Here is a 19,491-nt window from a genome sequence, read left to right as displayed (position 1 = left end):
TTTCCGTCAGTCAAATGAGTTAGTGGCCTCATGGGTGGAATGTTATTCATATTTTTCATAATTTCATCATTAATAAACATCAGGTTTCTATATCAAATGGTTTTGTTATATTTCATTCTTCTGTGATGATATAAGGGGTAATACTGGGATGCAATCTCAAAATTGAATACATTCCACTCTCTGACATGGTACAGATGTCTTCTTTTTTAAGCCCATAACCATGTGTGTGAGGTGGATACTTTTGTTTGAAAGTAGATTTGTTTAAGACTACCAAGAAACACTCTGTGTGACCCTGATTTAGCCCACTTCAGTAAAATTAACTAACCCTACATGTCAAGGTCACTGTAAATGTAAAGGAACCTGCAAGTAAGCATTTCGTAGGACGTTGTCACGCTTGTGTGTAGAAACGGACCAAGGCGCAGCGTGAGTATCGTTCCACATCTTTATTATATTGTGGAACTTAGCCAAACAAACAATAAACTATAAACAAAACACAAACCGTGACGAAAGAGGTGCAACATGTATTAACTCAAAATAATCTCCCACAAACACAGGTGGGAAAAACAACTACTTAAATATGATCACCAATTAGAGACAACGATGACAAGCTGCCTCTAATTGGGAATCATATAACAACCCCAACATAGAAAAAAGAAACTAGAACACAACATAGAAAAAATAAACTAGATAAACCCCCCAGTCACGCCCTGACCTACTCTACCATAGAAAATAAGAGCACTATATGGTCAGGACGTGACAGACGTTGTATACAATGTGTATCCCATTCATACGACTAATAAAACTTGAGTCTCCATAGCCCGCCACCTATCACTCCTCCATTCACTAGATTAGAATAACAGATGGTCCCCTTCCCTTCTGTCAGGGAGTCAGGGTCGTGTCCTCCCTGATGGTAGGATACTGTAAAATACCATCCGTCATGCTAATATGTGGAGAAGAAAGAAATCTGTAGCTTCCCACTACTACTCCCACTACCATCTCAGGCCTATGAGCAGTTGTTTTTTACAGTAACTGGCTAGATGAGATTAAGATATGTATGAGTCTGGTGGTCTGGTGGTGAGATACTGGAATGGTATGGGTAGAATAGAGTGATGACCTGTGTGTGAGCGTGTGTGTATGTATGCAGTGACCCCTCTCTCTCTGTCCTGTAGGAGAAGGAGGTGACCATCACCATGCCAAGCGGTGAGACATCTGTGGCCACTGTACGTATCTGGAACGAGACTGTGTCCAACTTGACTCTGATGGCTCTAGGCTCCTCCGCCCCAGAGATCCTGCTGTCTGTCATAGAGGTGGGTGTCGTGTCATAAAGACTCCCCGAGCACAACTCATAAGTGGGTGTCACATCAAAAACACTCCCCCCAGCGACAACATATCAGTATTGCAGTGTATACTAGTACTGCAATGAAGCTGAAAATGACAAAAATAAATGGATATCTACTTTAAAGTTATTGACAAATCTTACCAACATAACATTTGGCCATTTTATGACATGGCTTTTTTGATTTAAACTGCACAAAAGTTCTCCAAAAGGAAAAGTTCTCCAAAAGGAAAAGTTCTCCAAAAGGAAAAGTTCTTCAAAAGTCTTTCTCTCCTCTGTCTCCCGGTGTTAGGTGTGTGGGCATGGGTTTGAGGCGGGTGAGCTGGGCCCTGGCACCATCGTGGGCAGCGCCGCCTTCAACATGTTTGTGATCATTGCCATCTGTGTGTGGGTCATCCCTGAAGGAGAGACCAGGAAGATCAAACACCTGCGTGTGTTCTTCATCACAGCCTTCTGGAGTATCTTCGCCTATATCTGGCTCTTCCTCATCCTCTCTGTCATCTCACCCGGAGTAGTGGAGGTACACTTTTGTGTGTGTGTGTGTTAGCAAAAGTGTATAGATACTGTATGTGTGTAACCAAACAATCAACCCCCTTCCAGTTTGGATGTATGTCTTGTAATGGTCCTGTGTGTGTGTGTGTGTGTGTGTGTGTGTGTGTGTGTGTGTGTGTGTGTGTGTGTGTGTGTGTGTGTGTGTGTGTGTGTGTGTGTGTGTGTGTGTGTGTGTGTGTGTGCAGGTGTGGGAGGCCCTGGTCACCCTGCTCTACTTCCCAGTGTGTGTGATCCTGGCCTGGATCGCCGACCGACGCCTGCTCTTCTACAAGTACATGGCCAAGCGTTACCGCGCCGACAAGCACGGCATCGTCGTGGAGACGGAGGGGGACACAACCCCGAAAGGCTTCGAGATGATTATGGACGGAAAGTTCCCTCCAAGCGGAGGGGGGGTGGGAATGATGCCCAGTGAGAACTACCAGGATGGTGCCAACAATGCGACGGGCACCGTTGCCTACCTGCCCAACTCCAACAGCACCATGGTGACTGTAGAGAATACCAAGGAGCTGGACGAGAGCCGCAAGGAGGTGAGAGAGAGAGACCTGCTGTTAGAGCGATTCAAGAATGTCAGGGGGAGAGAAAGAGGGATACAGGTACAGTATGGATAGCGAGAGAGAGAGAGAGAGAAAGAGAGAGAGAGATAGAGGATACATTCATCCCATTCATGTACACCCACATAGGCCCTCTCAGGAATATATAAAGGCACAGTAGGGTTAGAGAGAGTAAAAAGAGATGAAGAGGATACACTCAGGCAGTTCATGAACACTTACTGTAGGTACTCACCTCAACCACACATACAAACACACTCAAGCAAAGGAGACTATTAAGAGCTACTAACGTGCTGAACCTACAAGAGTTACAAACTTTCTCTCTGTGTCGAGGTTGTGTGTGTGTGTGTGTCTGTGTCCCTCTTTTTTCACCCCCTGTTCCTCTGCCCCCCAGGTGATTCGCATCCTGAAGCAGCTGAAACAGAAGTTTCCGGACAAGGAGCTGGATCAGCTGGTAGATCTAGCCAACTACTACGCCCTCCTCCATCAGCAGAAGAGCCGCGCCTTCTACCGCATCCAGGCTACGCGCATGATGACCGGCGCCGGCAACGTGCTCAAGAGGCACGCCGCCGACCACACCCGCCGCACCGCCGCGGTGGACGAGGAAGTGGTCTGCGAGGACGACGACCTGGCCGAGTGCAGCCGACTGGCGTTTGAGAGCACCCACAGCCAGTGTATGGAGAACTGCGGCGTACTGAGGCTGGCTGTGGTGTGTCAAGGGGGCCTGGGGGGGAGCACCTTCTACGTGGACTACCGGACCGAGGATGGCTCGGCCAATGCCGGTTCCGACTACGAGTACAGTGAGGGAACGCTGGTGTTCAAACCCGGAGAGACCCGCAAGGAGATCAAGGTGAGGGGTCAGTGGAAGGGGAGAAAAGGAAACAGTAAAGTACAGTTATAATCAATTGTAGCAATAATCGTTGCACAACTGTGCTGCCTAGCAGATCCCCAGCTAGGTCGTTAGACCTGCTTGTCGGGGGCAGATCAAGACGTCACGTAATGGAAGGAGTAGAAAACAGCAGCAGAAACGAACTACCCTCTGAATTAGCGCCTGCCAGAGTCCTCTCTGTCCCGGATCAACTGTCTCATATATTTTAAAAATGTTTCTTTTTTTTTCTTTTTTCTTCACATTTTCAAACAGTCCATTTATATTTTCCAACGGGGCTATACATTTGGGTGAGGTTTTTTTCTCGCCTGAGTAGCCTCGTTTCACTGCCAAAAATAAAATTAAACCATCTAGTGTTCAGCGAAATAACAACACAATGTCAAATACAGGTAGCCTAGTAAAATAATTAACATCCAATCACATTAACCGTTACTTTCTCGCGGGAATTCGACTAACGGTCCGTATGTAGCCAAACGTAGCTGCTGCTCATTCCGTTTGCTCGAAAAATGATAAATGGTTAAAAAAAGTAAGGCGCGCGTCCATAGAGACACATACCGGCTCTACTTGTAGTACTGCACCTGTCAACGACACAAGTTGTTCTGTGTCCACGAGCACATCCAATGCTAGCATCAGTAATTCTACAATTGTTGTTAGTCCAGCTAGCATGGACACTGACAGTTGTGAATCTGATGCAGCCAAAGAGCTACTGCCCCCTTACCCGGGAAAGCACCGAACAACAGACGTTGGACCATTGAAGAGCCGTAAATATGATGAGAACTACATTGATTTGGGGTTCACTTATATTGGGAGTAGTGCCTTTCCTCAGCCACAGTGTGTTATATGTGCAAAAGTACTATCTCACAGCTCGATGAAACCTTCACTCTTGCACAGACATTTAGAAACAAAACATGCCAATTTGAAAAATAAGCCATGGGAGTTTTTTGAGCGAGAATTAAGACGACTTTCGAGTAGTAAGACATGTATAAAAGCAACAGATACCATTAATAAGAAGGGGCTAGAAGCTTCTTATATGGTGAGCTACCAAGGGGCTAGGATAGGCAAGCCCCATACTATTGTGGAGGACTTAATTCTTCCTGCTGCCATGGATATGACTGGGACAATGCTGGGGGAAAAGGACCAAAAAACTATACAGACAATGTCTTCATCAAACAACACTGTTTCATGATGCATCAGTGACATGGCAGGAGATGTTTTGAAACAATACCTGCTTTCCATACAAGACAGTGAATTATATGCATTACAGCTGGATGAGTCAACAGATGTGGCGGGCCTGGCACAGCTCCTGGTATATGTCCGTTACGTTTATGGGGGGTCAATTAAGGATGACATCCTCTTCTGCAAACCACTGGAAACCAGGACAACAGGAGAGGATATTTTTAAAGCACTGGACAGCTTTGTGACATCAAATGGACTTTGGTGGTCAAGATGTGTTCTTATCTGTACTGATGGGTGCAAAAGCCATGACATGGAGACATAGTGGAGTGGTAACGCGTGTGCAAGCAGATGCTCCCGACGACACTTGGGTAACACTGCAGCATCCACCGAGAGGCTCTTGCTGCCAAGGGAATGGCTGACAGCTTGAAAGATGTTTTGGACACTACAGTGAAAATGGTTAACTTTGTTAAAGCAAGGCCCCTGAACTTTCTTGTATTTTCTGCACTATGCAATGATATGGGCAGACCCCATGTAACACTTTTACAACATATAGAAGTGCGCTGGTTATCAAGGGGCAAAGTATTGATATGTTTTTTGAATTGAGAGACGAGCTTAAAGTTTTCTTTACTGACCATCATTTTCACTTGTCTGACCACTTGCATGATGATGAGTTTCTCACACAATGACGAGTTTATCACACGACTGGCCTATCTGGGTGATGTTTTTTCTCACCTGAATGATCTGAATCTAGGATTACAGGGACTCTCTACAACTAAATTCAGGCTATGATTAAGAAGTTGGAGCTCCTTTCTGTCTGCATTAACAAGGACAACACACAGGTCTTTCCATCATTGTATGATTTTTTTGGTGTGCAAATGAACTCAAGCTTATGGACAATGTCAAATGTGATATAGCGAAGCACCTGATTGATCTGATTCTCTTGGCCAGGTCGCAGTTGCAAGTGAGAATTTGTTCTCAACTAGCCTACCTGGTTAAATAAAGGTGAAAACTTTCAAAAAACGTAAAAAAATTGAGTTGGGTGCACAATTACGCAGGTACTTTCCAGAAACGGATGACACAAACAACTGGATTCGATTATCCCTTTCATGCCCTGCCTCCAGTCCATTTACCGATATCTGAACAAGAGCCTCATTGAAATTGCAAAAAGCGGTTCTGTGAAAATGTAATTTAATCAGAAGCCACTGCCAGATTTCTGGATTGGGCTGCGCTCAGAGTATCCTGCCTTGGCAAATTGCGCTGTTCAGACACTGATGCCCTTTGCAACCACATACCTTTGTGAGAGTGGATTCTCGGCCCTCACTAGCATGAAAACTAAGTACAGGCACAGACTGTGTGGAAAATGATTTAAGACTGAGACTCTCTCCAATACAACCCAACATTGAAGAGTTATGTGCATCCTTTCAAGCTCACCCTTCTCATTAACCTGTGGTGAGTTATTCAGTTTTCGATGAACAATTAAGGTTTTACATGTAAGATGGTTAAATAAAGAGCAAAATGATTGATTATTATTATTTGTGCCCTGGTCCTATAAGAGCTCTTTGTCACTTCCCACGAACCGGGTTGTGACAAAAATTCACACTCATTCTTATGTTTAATAAATATATCGTACAGTGTGTGTGTGGCAGGCTTACGATGATGGCAAAAAAACAACATTTGAGAGTGCGCTGACCCTGGTGCTAGAGGGGTTGAATGTTTGAAGGGGTACGGGACTATAAAAAGATTGGGAACCACTGTCTTAGAGGAACCGGTAGAGCTGGAGAGTCTTCCGGAAACTAGTGCACATTAAATTCTGCCTTATCATCCTGACTGACAGTGAATAGGACTTCATCTGAGTGGGAGAGGGGAGAGACGGTGAAAAAAGGAGGAAGTGAGCTTTGAAGTATTTTTTCCTTGGAGATGATGTTTTTCTCTTTGAACGCGTCTTAGTTTTCGTGTCATTTCATGTTCACGCTTAGACAGAGGACAAAGAGAGTGTATTTCTGGATAGCAGGAGGAGTGTTGAGGAAAGGGAGAAAACAAGGAATGTGTAGAGAGAGAGAGTTAGGAAACAACTCAATTGCTACTCAACCATTAGTTATGAATGAGTGACTACAACAATCAATCCCCTAGTGTCCCATGTCTATGACCATCAGTGTGGTTGGTTTGATGCGTGTCTCTCAAGCGTTTATGGTCTATAACAGCTGCCACTTTCTATCTTCATCTCTCCTCCACCCCTCCTCCCTCCATCCTACACCTTTCCCAGGTCGGCATCATCGATGATGACATCTTCGAGGAGGACGAGCACTTTTTCGTGCGGCTGCTCAACCTGCGCATTGGTGACGCCGAGGGGATGTTCGAAAGTGATGAGCCAGGCGCGGGACCCAAGGGCCGCCTAGTGGAGCCACTGGTCGCCACGGTGACCATCCTGGACGACGACCATGCTGGCATCTTCACATTCCGTGATCGGCTGGTGCGCGTCAGCGAGAGCGTTGGCACCATGGAGATCTCAGTGGTGAGGAACTCGGGCGCCCGCGGCACGGTGATCCTGCCCTATCACACGGAGGCGGGCACTGCGAAGGGGGGCGGCGAGGACTACGAGGACACCCGGGGAGAGCTGGAGTTCTCCAACGACCAGACAACGTGAGTAGTGATGGACGGACGGACGGACGCACAGAAAGGCAGATACATAGATAGACATACAGACTCCCTACCTGTACACATCTACTCTATTTGTTTATTGGTTGCTTCCATTTCATCCACTCTCCTTTTTTCATCTATCTTCCTCTTTTCCCACTCCCCTCTCCTCCCCTCCATCTTTTCCTACTCTCCCCTACTCCTTCATTCTCGCTCCCTCCCCCTCCCCTCTCCCTCCTCCATGCCAGACACTGTTCTCCATTATTCATCAAGGCCAACCTGGTGGGAGCTTTAACTCCATCAATGGCTTGAGTGTTTGTGCTCAACTCATAACCAATACTGTATTCACACTGCTATGTGTTGCTGCCTTAAAGTAGGCTACACCATGCTATATTACCATGCTATCTGTATTCATGTCTGTCTTATCTCTTTCTGGTTCTCTTTCTCTCTCGACACAAATCTGCACAGTAATGGTAATTTAAACATCTTGTTTATTTCTCATTCATCTCTAATTTCGCTCTAATCTCGCTGTATCTGTTCTTCCCTTCCACTTTCACTATTGTCTCTCATTCTCTTTTCTTTCTCTTTCGCTTTCTCTTTCTCTCTCTCGTCTCGCTCTCTCTCTCTCTCTCTCGTCTCTCTCTCCCTCAGCCTCTTATCTTCCTGTATCTACAGATGTAGGATCTCAATATGATCACCCTGTTACATGAGAACAAGGCTTCTGAAGTTTGTAATTTCCACTTTGAAATTTCAGGCTTGATTTTTACCCCCCAAAATATTTATCAACCCCTACAAAAATGTCCGTTAATTATAATTCACATAATAATTTACATTTCCTGTTGCTGCAAGATTGTTTTCCTCCTGTAACAAATTTGGCTCAAATTAAGTTCCTACATCTGTATCTCTTTCTTCTCCCTCTTTCTCTCTTCTCTCTTTGTTTCTTTGTTTCTCTCTCATCGCTTGTTTATGTTTGCGTCGCCAACAGGGAGACTGTTGCTGTGGTGACATTTTCAGGCACAATGTCCTGGAAGACATTATCAGGACTAATGTGCATAATAACAAAGAGAAACACATCTTCCAACTCCTCCTCCCCAAAACCCCCCTATTTCCTCTTTTCACCAGCCACTCCGCATCAGCCTGGGGGGGTGCAGTGGACCCTATGGGTTAGTGCCAGTGGGACCCCCAAGAGACGCTGAGGCTAAGGTTGCTCAGTAGTAGGTACAATAAAGGACTTACAGTAGGTAGTACATTAGGTAGTACAGTAGGTAGAATCACAGGATGGAAGGAGCTAGATGAGGGTTGGACCAGTGGCTGAGGGTTGGAGCAGTGGCTGAGGGTTGGGTCACAGTAATAGGGGATGATATACAGCAGGGGTGACGCCCCTCTGTGTTGCAGACCCCTGGGTGTCCCCTCACTGGCTGGTGTGCATGTCTGCATGTGAATGATTCAGCCGTGGAGTGATATTGACGTGGGTCCTCTGTAGTGATTTAAGTACAAGCTGTGTCTGTTAATATGTCTGGGGAGGAAGACATCTTTGTCTGGCATTGTGCCGCTCCCCTCCCTGCCTTTTGCTCAATAGCTGTACATGGAGTACGGTTAGCTCATTGATATCTGGGAGTGACCCATGGTGGAAAGAGAGCCTTGTGGCTCTACATTAAGGGGGGGGGGTGGTGTGTCGTCATCTGTGTGTGTGTAAAACAAAATGCCTGACTAACCCCTGGGACTACATCTTTCCACTGATCTCTTTAACTGTTGAATAAAGTTAAGGAAGACAGTATAATCCATTTGTTGGTTACTGACCTCTGATACTGACCTGTGTGTGTGTGTGTGTGTGTGCGTGCGTGTGTGTGCGCAGTCAGACCCTGCAGGTGAGGATCATTGACGATGAGGAGTATGAGAAAAAGGAGAACTTCTTCATCATACTAGAGGAACCGCGCTGGCTGAAGAGGGGAATCTCAGGTGTGTGTACTTGTAGTGTGTGTGATCTTTTGCATGTCTGTGAGTGTCTCCTTTCCAGTTTCCCAATATCAGCTGAACCTCAGTGAACCATGCCAGCCATGTTGACCTGTCTCAGGCTATCTGAGTCTCCTGTAATACAACAGATGTGATAACAGCTGATACGGCCTTTCTCTCTCTCTATCTCTGGCTCTTATAGACAGAGACACACACACAGAGAGACAGAGAGAGAGAGAGAGAGAGAGAGAGAGAGAGAGAGAGAGAGAGAGAGAGAGAGAGAGAGAGAGAGAGAGAGAGAGAGAGAGAGAGAGAGAGAGAGAGAGAGAGAGAGAGAGAGAGAGAGAGAGAGAGAGAGAGAGAGAGAGAGAGAGAGAGAGAGAGAGAGAGAGAGAGAGAGAGAGAGAGAGAGAGAGAGAGAGAGAGAGAGAGAGAGAGAGAGAGAGAGAGAGAGAGAGAGAGAGAGAGAGAGATAAAAACATGTCTTTACTGAACCGAGGCACTTAGAGGAGAGTCCACAATGGCTGTCATGACATCAGAGCTCTTAGTTGGTGAAATCTCACAAGGTCAGGGAAGTGTGATAGCATGTCGTACTGCACTTTGACTTGTCTGGAGTTTGGACTGCTGTACTGACTATTCTGTTCTTCTGTTTGGACTGCTGTACTGACTGTTATGTTTGGACTGCTGTACTGACTGTTATGTTTTTCCTTCTGTCTTCCAGCCCTTCTGCTTAACCAAGGTAAGACCATCAACAACTTGCCTCACACAACCAGCCTAGAAACAGCCCACATAGAACATTTTATTATCCCTAAAGGCCCATGTGGGGGAATTGGTTTTGGTTCAGAATCATCCATAAAAACAACAAACATTTCACATGAGTTGGTACACTATATAACAACATCAATTTACGGGTATCTGAAGAACCATACATGGGATGGCTCTTTGAAGAACCATACAAAAATCAAAATCCAGAAATGTTTCGGCCCTCCAGGACCAGAATTGAATAGCACTGCATATTATTTGCATATTTCCCAGAGTGCCTTTTGAGTGAATGTTAGTGTTACCAGTATCACACATGACTGTGTTTGCTAGTGACAGAGACATGGTTGTTGAATTCATTCATTTTCAGTCCTGTTGCCTTGACCAAGTAAGATCCTACGTGAATACGTTGTCATATAATATTTCATAAAGCCTTCTTCTGAGGGCCTAGTTTTACCCTAATCCTCCCTGCAAATCACATTATGCTGGCTTGCAAAGTGATGTGTAATTCCAATTGGAATCCAGCCAGAGTGGGGATATCCAACATTTAGAATTTTATTCACCCACAACCTGCATTCAGAATGACTGTCAGGGTTGCGAAGACTAAGATATGAGACTACCTTAAACATCTAAACTGAAACAACCATTTCCGTATCGGGTGCAATAAATCCAAGTAACAGATTGGAATAGTTTATATTTGAGTAGCATAAGATTAAAGGTAGACTGAGCTAAATGACGTTGCCACAAGCAGCAAAGCAGATATTTAGATGAGCGAGATTCAAGACTTCCCTCTCTCACAGTCACATACAGTATCTGCGCGTGTGCACGGGTTCACTTCACGCTCTTACAGCGTGGGAGCCACAAGACCAAAACAGAGGAGAAGTTGAGCCTTGCGCTTCAATGCTTTTAGTTGTTGCGGAAATTGACCCACTATGCTGTTTACTTTCTGCATCTACGTTATATCGCTGAGTCTACCTTTAAATGAATCAATCAATGTACATGCAAAAACATAGATATTGAAACAAACTATTCTAAAAATCAACCTGCAATAGAGCATGCTGGGAAATATGATAGTAAAGGATGTGGTTTTGGTTCAACTCTGGTATTAACACCAACACTGGTGTTCTGTTCATTTAACTGTAATCAACACTAGTTAACACTGGCCAATTTGCTGTGTGCTATGAAAGGCCACCTTTTAGAATTCTGAAGAACCGTAGATGCCACGTCAAGAACCCCACACCTAACTCAAAGGTTCTTTATCGGGCAAAAGTTCTCCAAGGAACCTTAAGAGTTGAGGACCCTTATTTTGATCACACCTCTGGCGCAGTTAGCCACTTAGGGATTAGCCCTCAGTGTGGCCTTGGCTATTGTGACATCATTTATTGATGGAAGTCTATTTGCAGCATAAATCCAAGATAAGGACCTGCTTGCTCCATAAAATGCATCACTCTTACATCGATTTGTATCCATCCCTGGATAAATATTATATAGGTATATCTCGCACAACTGGCCTCTCTTGGATAAATATTAGAGTATTGTCCTTCTACAGTAAGCTAACAGTGTCCCATGCCATACTTTATTCGAATGCAGATCTTCGACGTGTTGAAGAGCCCTACCCAATCAGGGTACATACTCATAAAGCGTCTCAGAGTAGGAGTGTTGATCTAGAATCGGTTTTGCCTTCTAGATCATAAGAGATGGACAGAGATGGGGGGGGGGATCTGATCCCAGATCAGCATTCCTACTCTGAGATGCTTTGTGAATATGGGCCCTGAGCTGATGATGCAGTAATGTACCTACAGTAACCGCAGACCAGCAGTATACTTCATCATCATTATAGTGTATTAGTATTTAGTATTTATTAGGATCCCTGGTGTAACCCTGTAAGAGCAACACGGTGAAGGAGCTGGAGCGTTGGGGGAATACAGTGGGACAGTTGCCATGTGGTGCCTGGCAGCTCTCTACTCCTTTCATAATTACAGCTTGTGCTTTGAAGGCAGAGGAGAGGAACTAAAAGAGGAATAATATCTGCCCACTCGCCACGCGGCGCCGACGACACACAAGAAAAGCTTTCCGTGCGTCTTCGCGACTCACCGTCTTTGTCGTCCCTCCAATGAGGGGATGAGTAATTATACGCTATATGTAGACAGGGAATATGATGCTGAATGGAAGCAGGGAAAATGGGTTTAGCCCAGCTGTTTATAGTGCGTTTGAGGTGTTATTTTAGATGGGGCTTAATGATGGCCCAGCTCAATATTTGAGCCACTAAATCACACTATCGGAACATTGGTCTCTGCCCACTTCAAGTCAGCATAAATCTACCTTAATTTACACTCACCTTCTGTCTGTTTCTTTCTCTAACAAAATGTCTGGCTATCTTTTTGCTGCTATGTCACCCAGTCCTACTTTCCTCTTCTCATGAATCTACCCCACTAGTCTGTCCTTAGCTCTTCTCTTTCCCCCTCTTGCTTCCCATCACACCCACACATTCACCACCAACCTCTCATCTCTCCTTCTCTCTGACTGTCTCCCTCCCCCACTCACACACATCTCCACAAACATGGGATAATACATATGAGTGATATACTGTATGAAGAAATTACGCTGACTCAATTATTGATAGGACTCTGGCCTTATCTATTTGTGAGGCATGTTGGCATGTTTGAGTTACACTTTCGCTCTCTCTCTTCCCTCACCCCCCTCTCTCCACTCTCCTCTTTCCTTCACTGATCTATGTATCTCATCCCTCCTCTTTCCTTGTATCTCTTAGAGGATCCTGATGGCCAGATGAGTGCAGAGGAGGGGGAGGCGAGGCGCATTGCAGAGATGGGAAAGCCTATCTTGGGGGAGCACAGCCGGCTGGAAGTGGTCATTGAGGAGTCTTATGAGTTCAAGGTATGTTACCCCTCTTCTCCCCTGCTTCACTCTATTGGCCACATCAGAGCTCAGTATACGTATCAATGATCTAGGATCAGTTCCATCATGTCCATATCATCTTATTCATTGTTATCTACTAGGCAAAACTGATCCAAGATCACATACAGCCCCAGAGCCACACAGTGATTTAACTCCAACCCTTCTGAGGACAGACACTGAGCAGAGTGGAGGGTCGTTCCAGTTCCAAAAATTCTATGTAAGTCAATGGTACCTATATTAGCATTTTCACAATTCGTATCCAAATAACATGATTTGGGCATGATGATTTGGGCATGAAGCATGAACATGCTAATATAGGTAACATTGACTTGCGTTGCATTTTCTGAGGTGGAACGACCCTCCACTGTGCTCAGAAGGGTTGCTATTTAAGTGAACCAATGGTTGTGACGGATGACAGCTAGCTCATTGAAGTCCTATATCACCATGGCCAGGGATTTAATCCAATCAGTCCATGTGCCTCTTCTTGACTTGATTAAGATTAATTTATTATTTATAATAAGATTGCGCTTGTCACTCATGATTTGTAGCAGCACAAAACAAACACAACAGGTAATTGAACTCTCAAGTACTTTCAATGACTGGCACTTGATTTTACGAAATCCTAGATCAATGTCACATAATTTAATAGCATTGTTTGCTCTATGGATGGGTGGACAGTGCACGCAAAAAAAACACAAAAAAGACTAGTGAGAAATGTTTACACAGGTGATGAAGTTTCCACATTTAGGAAACACTACTACCACTGAGCATCACATACTGTATGCCCAGGCAGCTCCTATACGGTGGCAGTCAGAGACAACATTCACATCAGTGGAGGCTGGTGGGAGGAGCTATAGGAGGACAGACTCATTGTATTGGCTGGAATGGATTAAATAGAACGTGTCAAATAGATGTAAACCACATGTTTGACTCTGTTCCAATCATTCCATTCCAGCCATTACAATGAGCCCGTCCTCCTATAGCTCCTCCCAACAGCATCCAGTGGTTTACATGTGCGCTAATAATTCAATATTAAACACTGATTATGGCAGTAGGCCGACAAAGGCAATAGTCATGTAAACGCTTTACTCTGCTTATCTTAATCAGCACAAGGTCAAATCGAAGTAATAAAACACTGAGCAATCTTTCCAATTATTAGGACATGTAAACTTAATCATTTTTCCAGCGGTGTATTTAATCTACGCATGTGCCAGCACCGGTAGCGCGAGCGTCCCTCTTATGCGCGTGTCACGTCCTGACCATAGAAAGATGTTATTTTCTATGGTAGAGCAGGTCAGGGCGTGACAGGGTTTTTTTCCTATGTTTTCTATTTCTATGTTTAGGTTCTAGTTTTGTATTTCTATGTTGGGGTTTTGTTTGGAATGATCTCCAATTAGAGGCAGCTGGTCCTCGTTGTTTCTAATTGGAGATCATACTTAAGTAGGGGTTTTTCCACCTGGGTTTTGTGGGTGATTAATTTTGAGTTGTGTATGTGTTCATCTCTGCTTCACGGTTTGTTGGTTTTTCCATTGTGTATTTATGTATTGCATAGTTTCACAGTATAAATAAAATGTGGAACCACACACACACGCTGCACTTTGGTCCTCTTCTCCTTTCAACATCCGTGACAGCGCGAGTGAAGTGAGTTCCTAAAAACTGAAAGTATGCATCTTAGAATTAGTTTTCACATGACTTTATGTCCGAACTCAGAATCAAAAATAACCTGCCTTCTGTGGTACAGCGCTTATTTTTACTGCCAATTTTCTGCATTTGTTTACCACATCAGGTAGCCTGACATCAAGTAGCCTGAAACAGGATTATTCAGACAATCGTTCTTCTTGCAAAGCATGTAAATGTTTTAAACAAACGATTATATTAATCTGACTATCCACAATAATCATATTATTGTGTGCATGTAACCATACTCATTATTGAAAAGAACAGTATGTCCCAGTTTACTAAAGGCTGAAGTCCATCGCCTATAGTCCCCAGTCTTGCAGAAGTTTACACACAGTGGTGAGACCTTTCTAGCCAATGAAACCTCCTATCCAGTTGAGTTTGGCTAGGGTGTTTCATAGGACGGTTTTATTGGTTTGTTTGAGTAGGAGGAAGTTAGTTTGGTGCAGTTGTACTTGAGTGCTGGATATGATACTTTCCTTTAGTGTCTGAGTGGATCCCAGGACTCAGCATGTGGTTTGCTGTGCTTGGGGGGAGTGTCCTTATAAACTGATGTGCCAGAATGTGTGTGTTTACGTGTGTGTGGTTGCGGTGAAACCAAAATAGTGCTATTGTGAATTCACATTACTTCAGAAATGGACCCCAGAAAGAATGGGAATTCTAATAAAATACCAGATAATACTGCACTTCTCATGGTAACAATGCCACTGTCTCTAACTTCTTCATTAGAGTTCCGGTCATGTACATAAGTTTGCCTTCTTCTCTATAATAGGATGTTGACTATGCCCTCTTTGTTTGTGATTGGCAGAGCACCGTTGACAAGCTCATTAAGAAGACCAACTTGGCCCTTGTGATTGGCACTCACTCCTGGAGGGAGCAGTTTGTGGAAGCTGTGACTGTCAGCGCAGGTCAGCTTTTGGTGTTCGTGCGTGTGTGTGCGTGATTTCTATTGAGTGCGAGAAAGATGAATAAGGTGAGTCTCACTGTTGACATTGTACACTGCTCAAAAAAATAAAAGGAACACTAAAATAACACATCCTAGATCTGAATGAATGAAATAATCTTATTAAATACTTTTTTCTTTACATAGTTGAATGTGCTGACAACAAAATCACACAAAAATAATCAATGGAAATCCAATTTATCAACCCATGGAGGTCTGGATTTGGAGTCACACTCAAAATTAAAGTGGAAAACCACACTACAGGCTGATCCAACTTTGATGTAATGTCCTTAAAACAAGTCAAAATGAGGCTCAGTAGTGTGTGTGGCCTCCACGTGCCTGTATGACCTCCCTACAACGCCTGGACATGCTCCTGATGAGGTGGCGGATGGTCTCCTGAGGGATCTCCTCCCAGACCTGGACTAAAGCATCCGCCAACTCCTGGACAGTCTGTGGTGCAACGTGGCGTTGGTGGATGGAGCGAGACATGATGTCCCAGATGTGCTCAATTGGATTCAGGTCTGGGGAACGGGCGGGCCAGTCCATAGCATCAATGCCTTTCTCTTGCAGGAACTGCTGACACACTCCAGCCACATGAGGTCTAGCATTGTCTTGCATTAAGAGGAACCCAGGGCCAACCGCACCAGCATATGGTCTCACAAGGGGTCTGAGGATCTCATCTCGGTACCTAATGGCAGTCAGGCTACCTCTGGCGAGCACATGGAGGGCTGTGCGGCCCCCCAAAGAAATGCCACCCCACACCATGACTGACCCACCGCCAAACCGGTCATGCTGGAGGATGTTGCAGGCAGCAGAACGTTCTCCACGGCATCTCCAGACTCTGTCACATGTGCTCAGTGTGAACCTGCTTTCATCTGTGAAGAGCACAGGGCACCAGTGGCGAATTTGCCAATCTTGGTGTTCTCTGGCAAATGCCAAACGTCCTGCACAGTGTTGGGCTGTAAGCACAACCCCCACCTGTGGACGTCGGGCCCTCATACCACCCTCATGGAGTCTGTTTCTGACCGTTTGAGCAGACACATGCACATTTGTGGCCTGCTGGAGGTCATTTTGCAGGGATCTGGCAGTGCTCCTCCTTGCACAAAGGCGGAGGTAGCGGTCCTGCTGCTGGGTTGTTGCCCTCCTACGGCCTCCTCCACGTCTCCTGATGTACTGGCCTGTCTCCTGGTAGCGCCTCCATGCTCTGGACACTACGCTGACAGACAAAGCAAACCTTCTTGCCACAGCTCGCATTGATGTGCCATCCTGGATGAGCTGCACTACCTGAGCCAATTGTGTGGGTTGTAGACTCCGTCTCATGCTACCACTAGAGTGAAAGCACCGCCAGCATTCAAAAGTGACCAAAACATCAGCCAGGAAGCATAGGAACTGAGAAGTGGTCTGTGGTCTCCACCTGCAGAACCACTCCTTTATTGGGGGTGTCTTGCTTATTGCCTATAATTTCCACCTGTTGTCTATTCCATTTGCACAACAGCATGTGAAATTTATTGTGAATCAGTGTTGCTTCCTAAGTGGACAGTTTGATTTCACAGAAGTATGATTGACTTGGAGTTACATTGTGTTGTTTAAGTGTTCCCTTTATTTTTTTGAACAGTGTATTATACACACACACTGACTAGAGCCATAATGAAGGACTTTACAGCTGCTTTATGAATGTAATTACTCGCTCATGCTTTGAGTAGTGGTCTGAGGGCTTTTGTACAGAGCCGTAATTACATCAAATATTTGGAGTCCTTTATTTTTCATACAAAAAGCTTTCCACGCTTTGCAATTAGGAAGTGAGTGTTAGCTTGCTCTTTAAGTGTGACATGTCAAGAGGTAACAAGTGAGGACACGGTCCCTTCATTTCGGAACCTCATTATAACAGGAAATAACTTGTTTGAAAGGTGATAATTGCAAACCCTCAGACTTCAAATGACAAGGTTTCTGTGATATTTATGATGGTAATATCTATTATAAAATGTAATGACTAGAAAGCAAAGCTGTCTTCCATGGTGTTGAGGTGATGGGAGAGATGTCTGACTGTGTCTGGTGTAAAAGCTCTCCCCGGTGGACAGTTATATTCATTGCAGACAAACATGTCTCACCGTAATCCAACAGTACACAAAGTAGTACACGGAGCGTGGTGTGTGTGTGTGTGTGTGCGCGCGCGTGCCAGTGAAGGCTCCTCAGAGGAGGAATGGGAGGACCATCCTCCTCAGTGAATTTCATAAAAATACAAATTGTGAAACATTAAAAAAGTTATCCTTTTAGATTAAACTATACTATAAATATACTCACATGTCAACAAATAATTGATTAAAATACAGTTTTGCAGTGAAGGTCTACATTAACCTCAACAGCACTCTGTATGGTAGCACCATGGTGTAGCCAGAGGACACCTAGTTACACAGTAAAAATGACAACTTCCAGAGGACGTTGAGAGCTTTTGCCGCATGAGGACGTATCAGAGCTTTTGCAGCCTGAACTGACATGTTGTCCACCCAATCAAAGGATCAGAGAATGAATCTAGTACTGAAAGCATAAGCTACAGCTAGCTAGCACTGCATAAAATGTGGTGAGTAGTTGACTCAAAGAGAAAGACCATAGTTCAACCGTTTTGGACAAATTAATTTCTTCAAAAATAAAGGAGAAGCGAGAGAGAGAAGATATTTAGTTCAATTTTCTTTCTCACTTTTACTTACTTCACTTGCAAATGCAGAAAGCTAGTTTTGCCTACTCAAACATCTGGCTCAAACAAATAGGGATGCTATGTTAGCTAGCTGGCTATGGCTATCCAACTCTGGAACTCTTCCAAGTCAAAGTAAGCTTTTGGTTTTATTATTTTATTGCCACCGGGACCCGCTGGTGTAACTGCTTGCTGACTGTACACTGTACTGCATGATTGTAGAAGGTTTTTTTCTCCCGGTCACAGACAGCTGATGTGTTGTGCACTGAAGTCCACAAGTGAAGCGAAAAGGTGTGCGAAGATGTGAGGAATATACAACGAGCAGTGATCATACTGTTTGAATGTGGCTGCTATGAAAGTGAACTGTGTTTGAGTGTGATTGTGTGTATTCATTCCTCCGATTCTGAAAATAAATAAATAAACTAAAAAATCTTAAACATAAGCAAACAGAATGAAACGGGGATAAACATACCTACATTTGTCCAATGTAAACTGTTGTTTGCAGCTGATGGACTACTGAGTACACCCTAGATCAGCTAGATGCAGGCAAGAGTGTGCAAGGTGGTATTGAATGTGTCACTGTCTGTCACTTTGATTTTTCTCACGACCTGTACACCTACGCTGTAAACTTTCATTCATATTCGAGTATCATGTAGTAGCCTAAATCTATCAACGTTACATTGAGCTGGGTGAATGGAATATGAGAGTCATCCAGTATTCTGTAATAGATAATAAGGCCATGCTCATACAAAATGTATTGTCCTCCCTCATCTTAAATGGCACCGACCACCACTGGTATGTGCCCGTGCATGAGTGCATGCGTGTGTTTGTATATGTGGCTCTTATGTTTTACTGTGTCCCCCTCCCAGGTGATGGTGATGACGATGATGAAGAGGGGCGTGAGGAGCGTCTGCCATCCTGCTACGACTACGTCATGCACTTCCTGACGGTGTTCTGGAAGGTTCTGTTCGCCTTCGTTCCGCCCACTGAGTACTGGAATGGCTGGGCCTGCTTCTTCGTGTCCATCTCGGTTATCGGCATCCTGACTGCTATCATCGGGGACCTAGCCTCCCACTTCGGCTGCACCGTGGGTCTCAGGGACACTGTCACTGCCGTGGTGTTTGTGGCTCTGGGTACTTCCATTCCTGGTGAGAGAGAAACTGAACAAAAATATAAACGCAACATGCAACAATTTCATTGATTTTACTGAGTTACAGTTCATATGAGGAAATCAGTCAGTTGAAATACATTTATTAGGCCCTTACCTATAGATTTCACATGACTGGGAATACAGATACCTTTAAAAAACATGGGCCTCACTGTATTTTTGTGGATTCAAATTGCCATCGATAAAATGCAATTGTGTTCATTGTCCGTAGCTTATGCCTGCCCATACCATAACCCCACCATGGGGCACTCTGT

The 19,491-nt window shown here is 44.6% G+C and overlaps 1 protein-coding gene across 1 annotated transcript in view; it reads left to right on the top strand.

Moving 5' to 3' along the window:
- LOC106580848 (sodium/calcium exchanger 2) overlaps nt 1–19,491 on the top strand; it is a 101,646-nt gene that overhangs the window by 74,492 nt on the left and 7,663 nt on the right. Inside the window, exons 3-12 of the mRNA XM_014162329.2 lie at nt 1,170–1,307; nt 1,629–1,856; nt 2,074–2,415; nt 2,831–3,286; nt 6,762–7,138; nt 8,988–9,091; nt 9,807–9,824; nt 12,615–12,739; nt 15,246–15,345; nt 18,939–19,217. Coding sequence (XP_014017804.2) covers nt 1,170–1,307; nt 1,629–1,856; nt 2,074–2,415; nt 2,831–3,286; nt 6,762–7,138; nt 8,988–9,091; nt 9,807–9,824; nt 12,615–12,739; nt 15,246–15,345; nt 18,939–19,217 — 2,167 coding nt within the window. The remainder of the gene's footprint in view (nt 1–1,169; nt 1,308–1,628; nt 1,857–2,073; nt 2,416–2,830; nt 3,287–6,761; nt 7,139–8,987; nt 9,092–9,806; nt 9,825–12,614; nt 12,740–15,245; nt 15,346–18,938; nt 19,218–19,491) is intronic.

Source organism: Salmo salar, chromosome ssa20, assembly GCF_905237065.1.
Source record: "Salmo salar chromosome ssa20, Ssal_v3.1, whole genome shotgun sequence".
Taxonomy (NCBI): Eukaryota; Metazoa; Chordata; class Actinopteri; order Salmoniformes; family Salmonidae; genus Salmo; species Salmo salar.
This window is presented reverse-complemented; position numbering and strand designations above follow the sequence as displayed.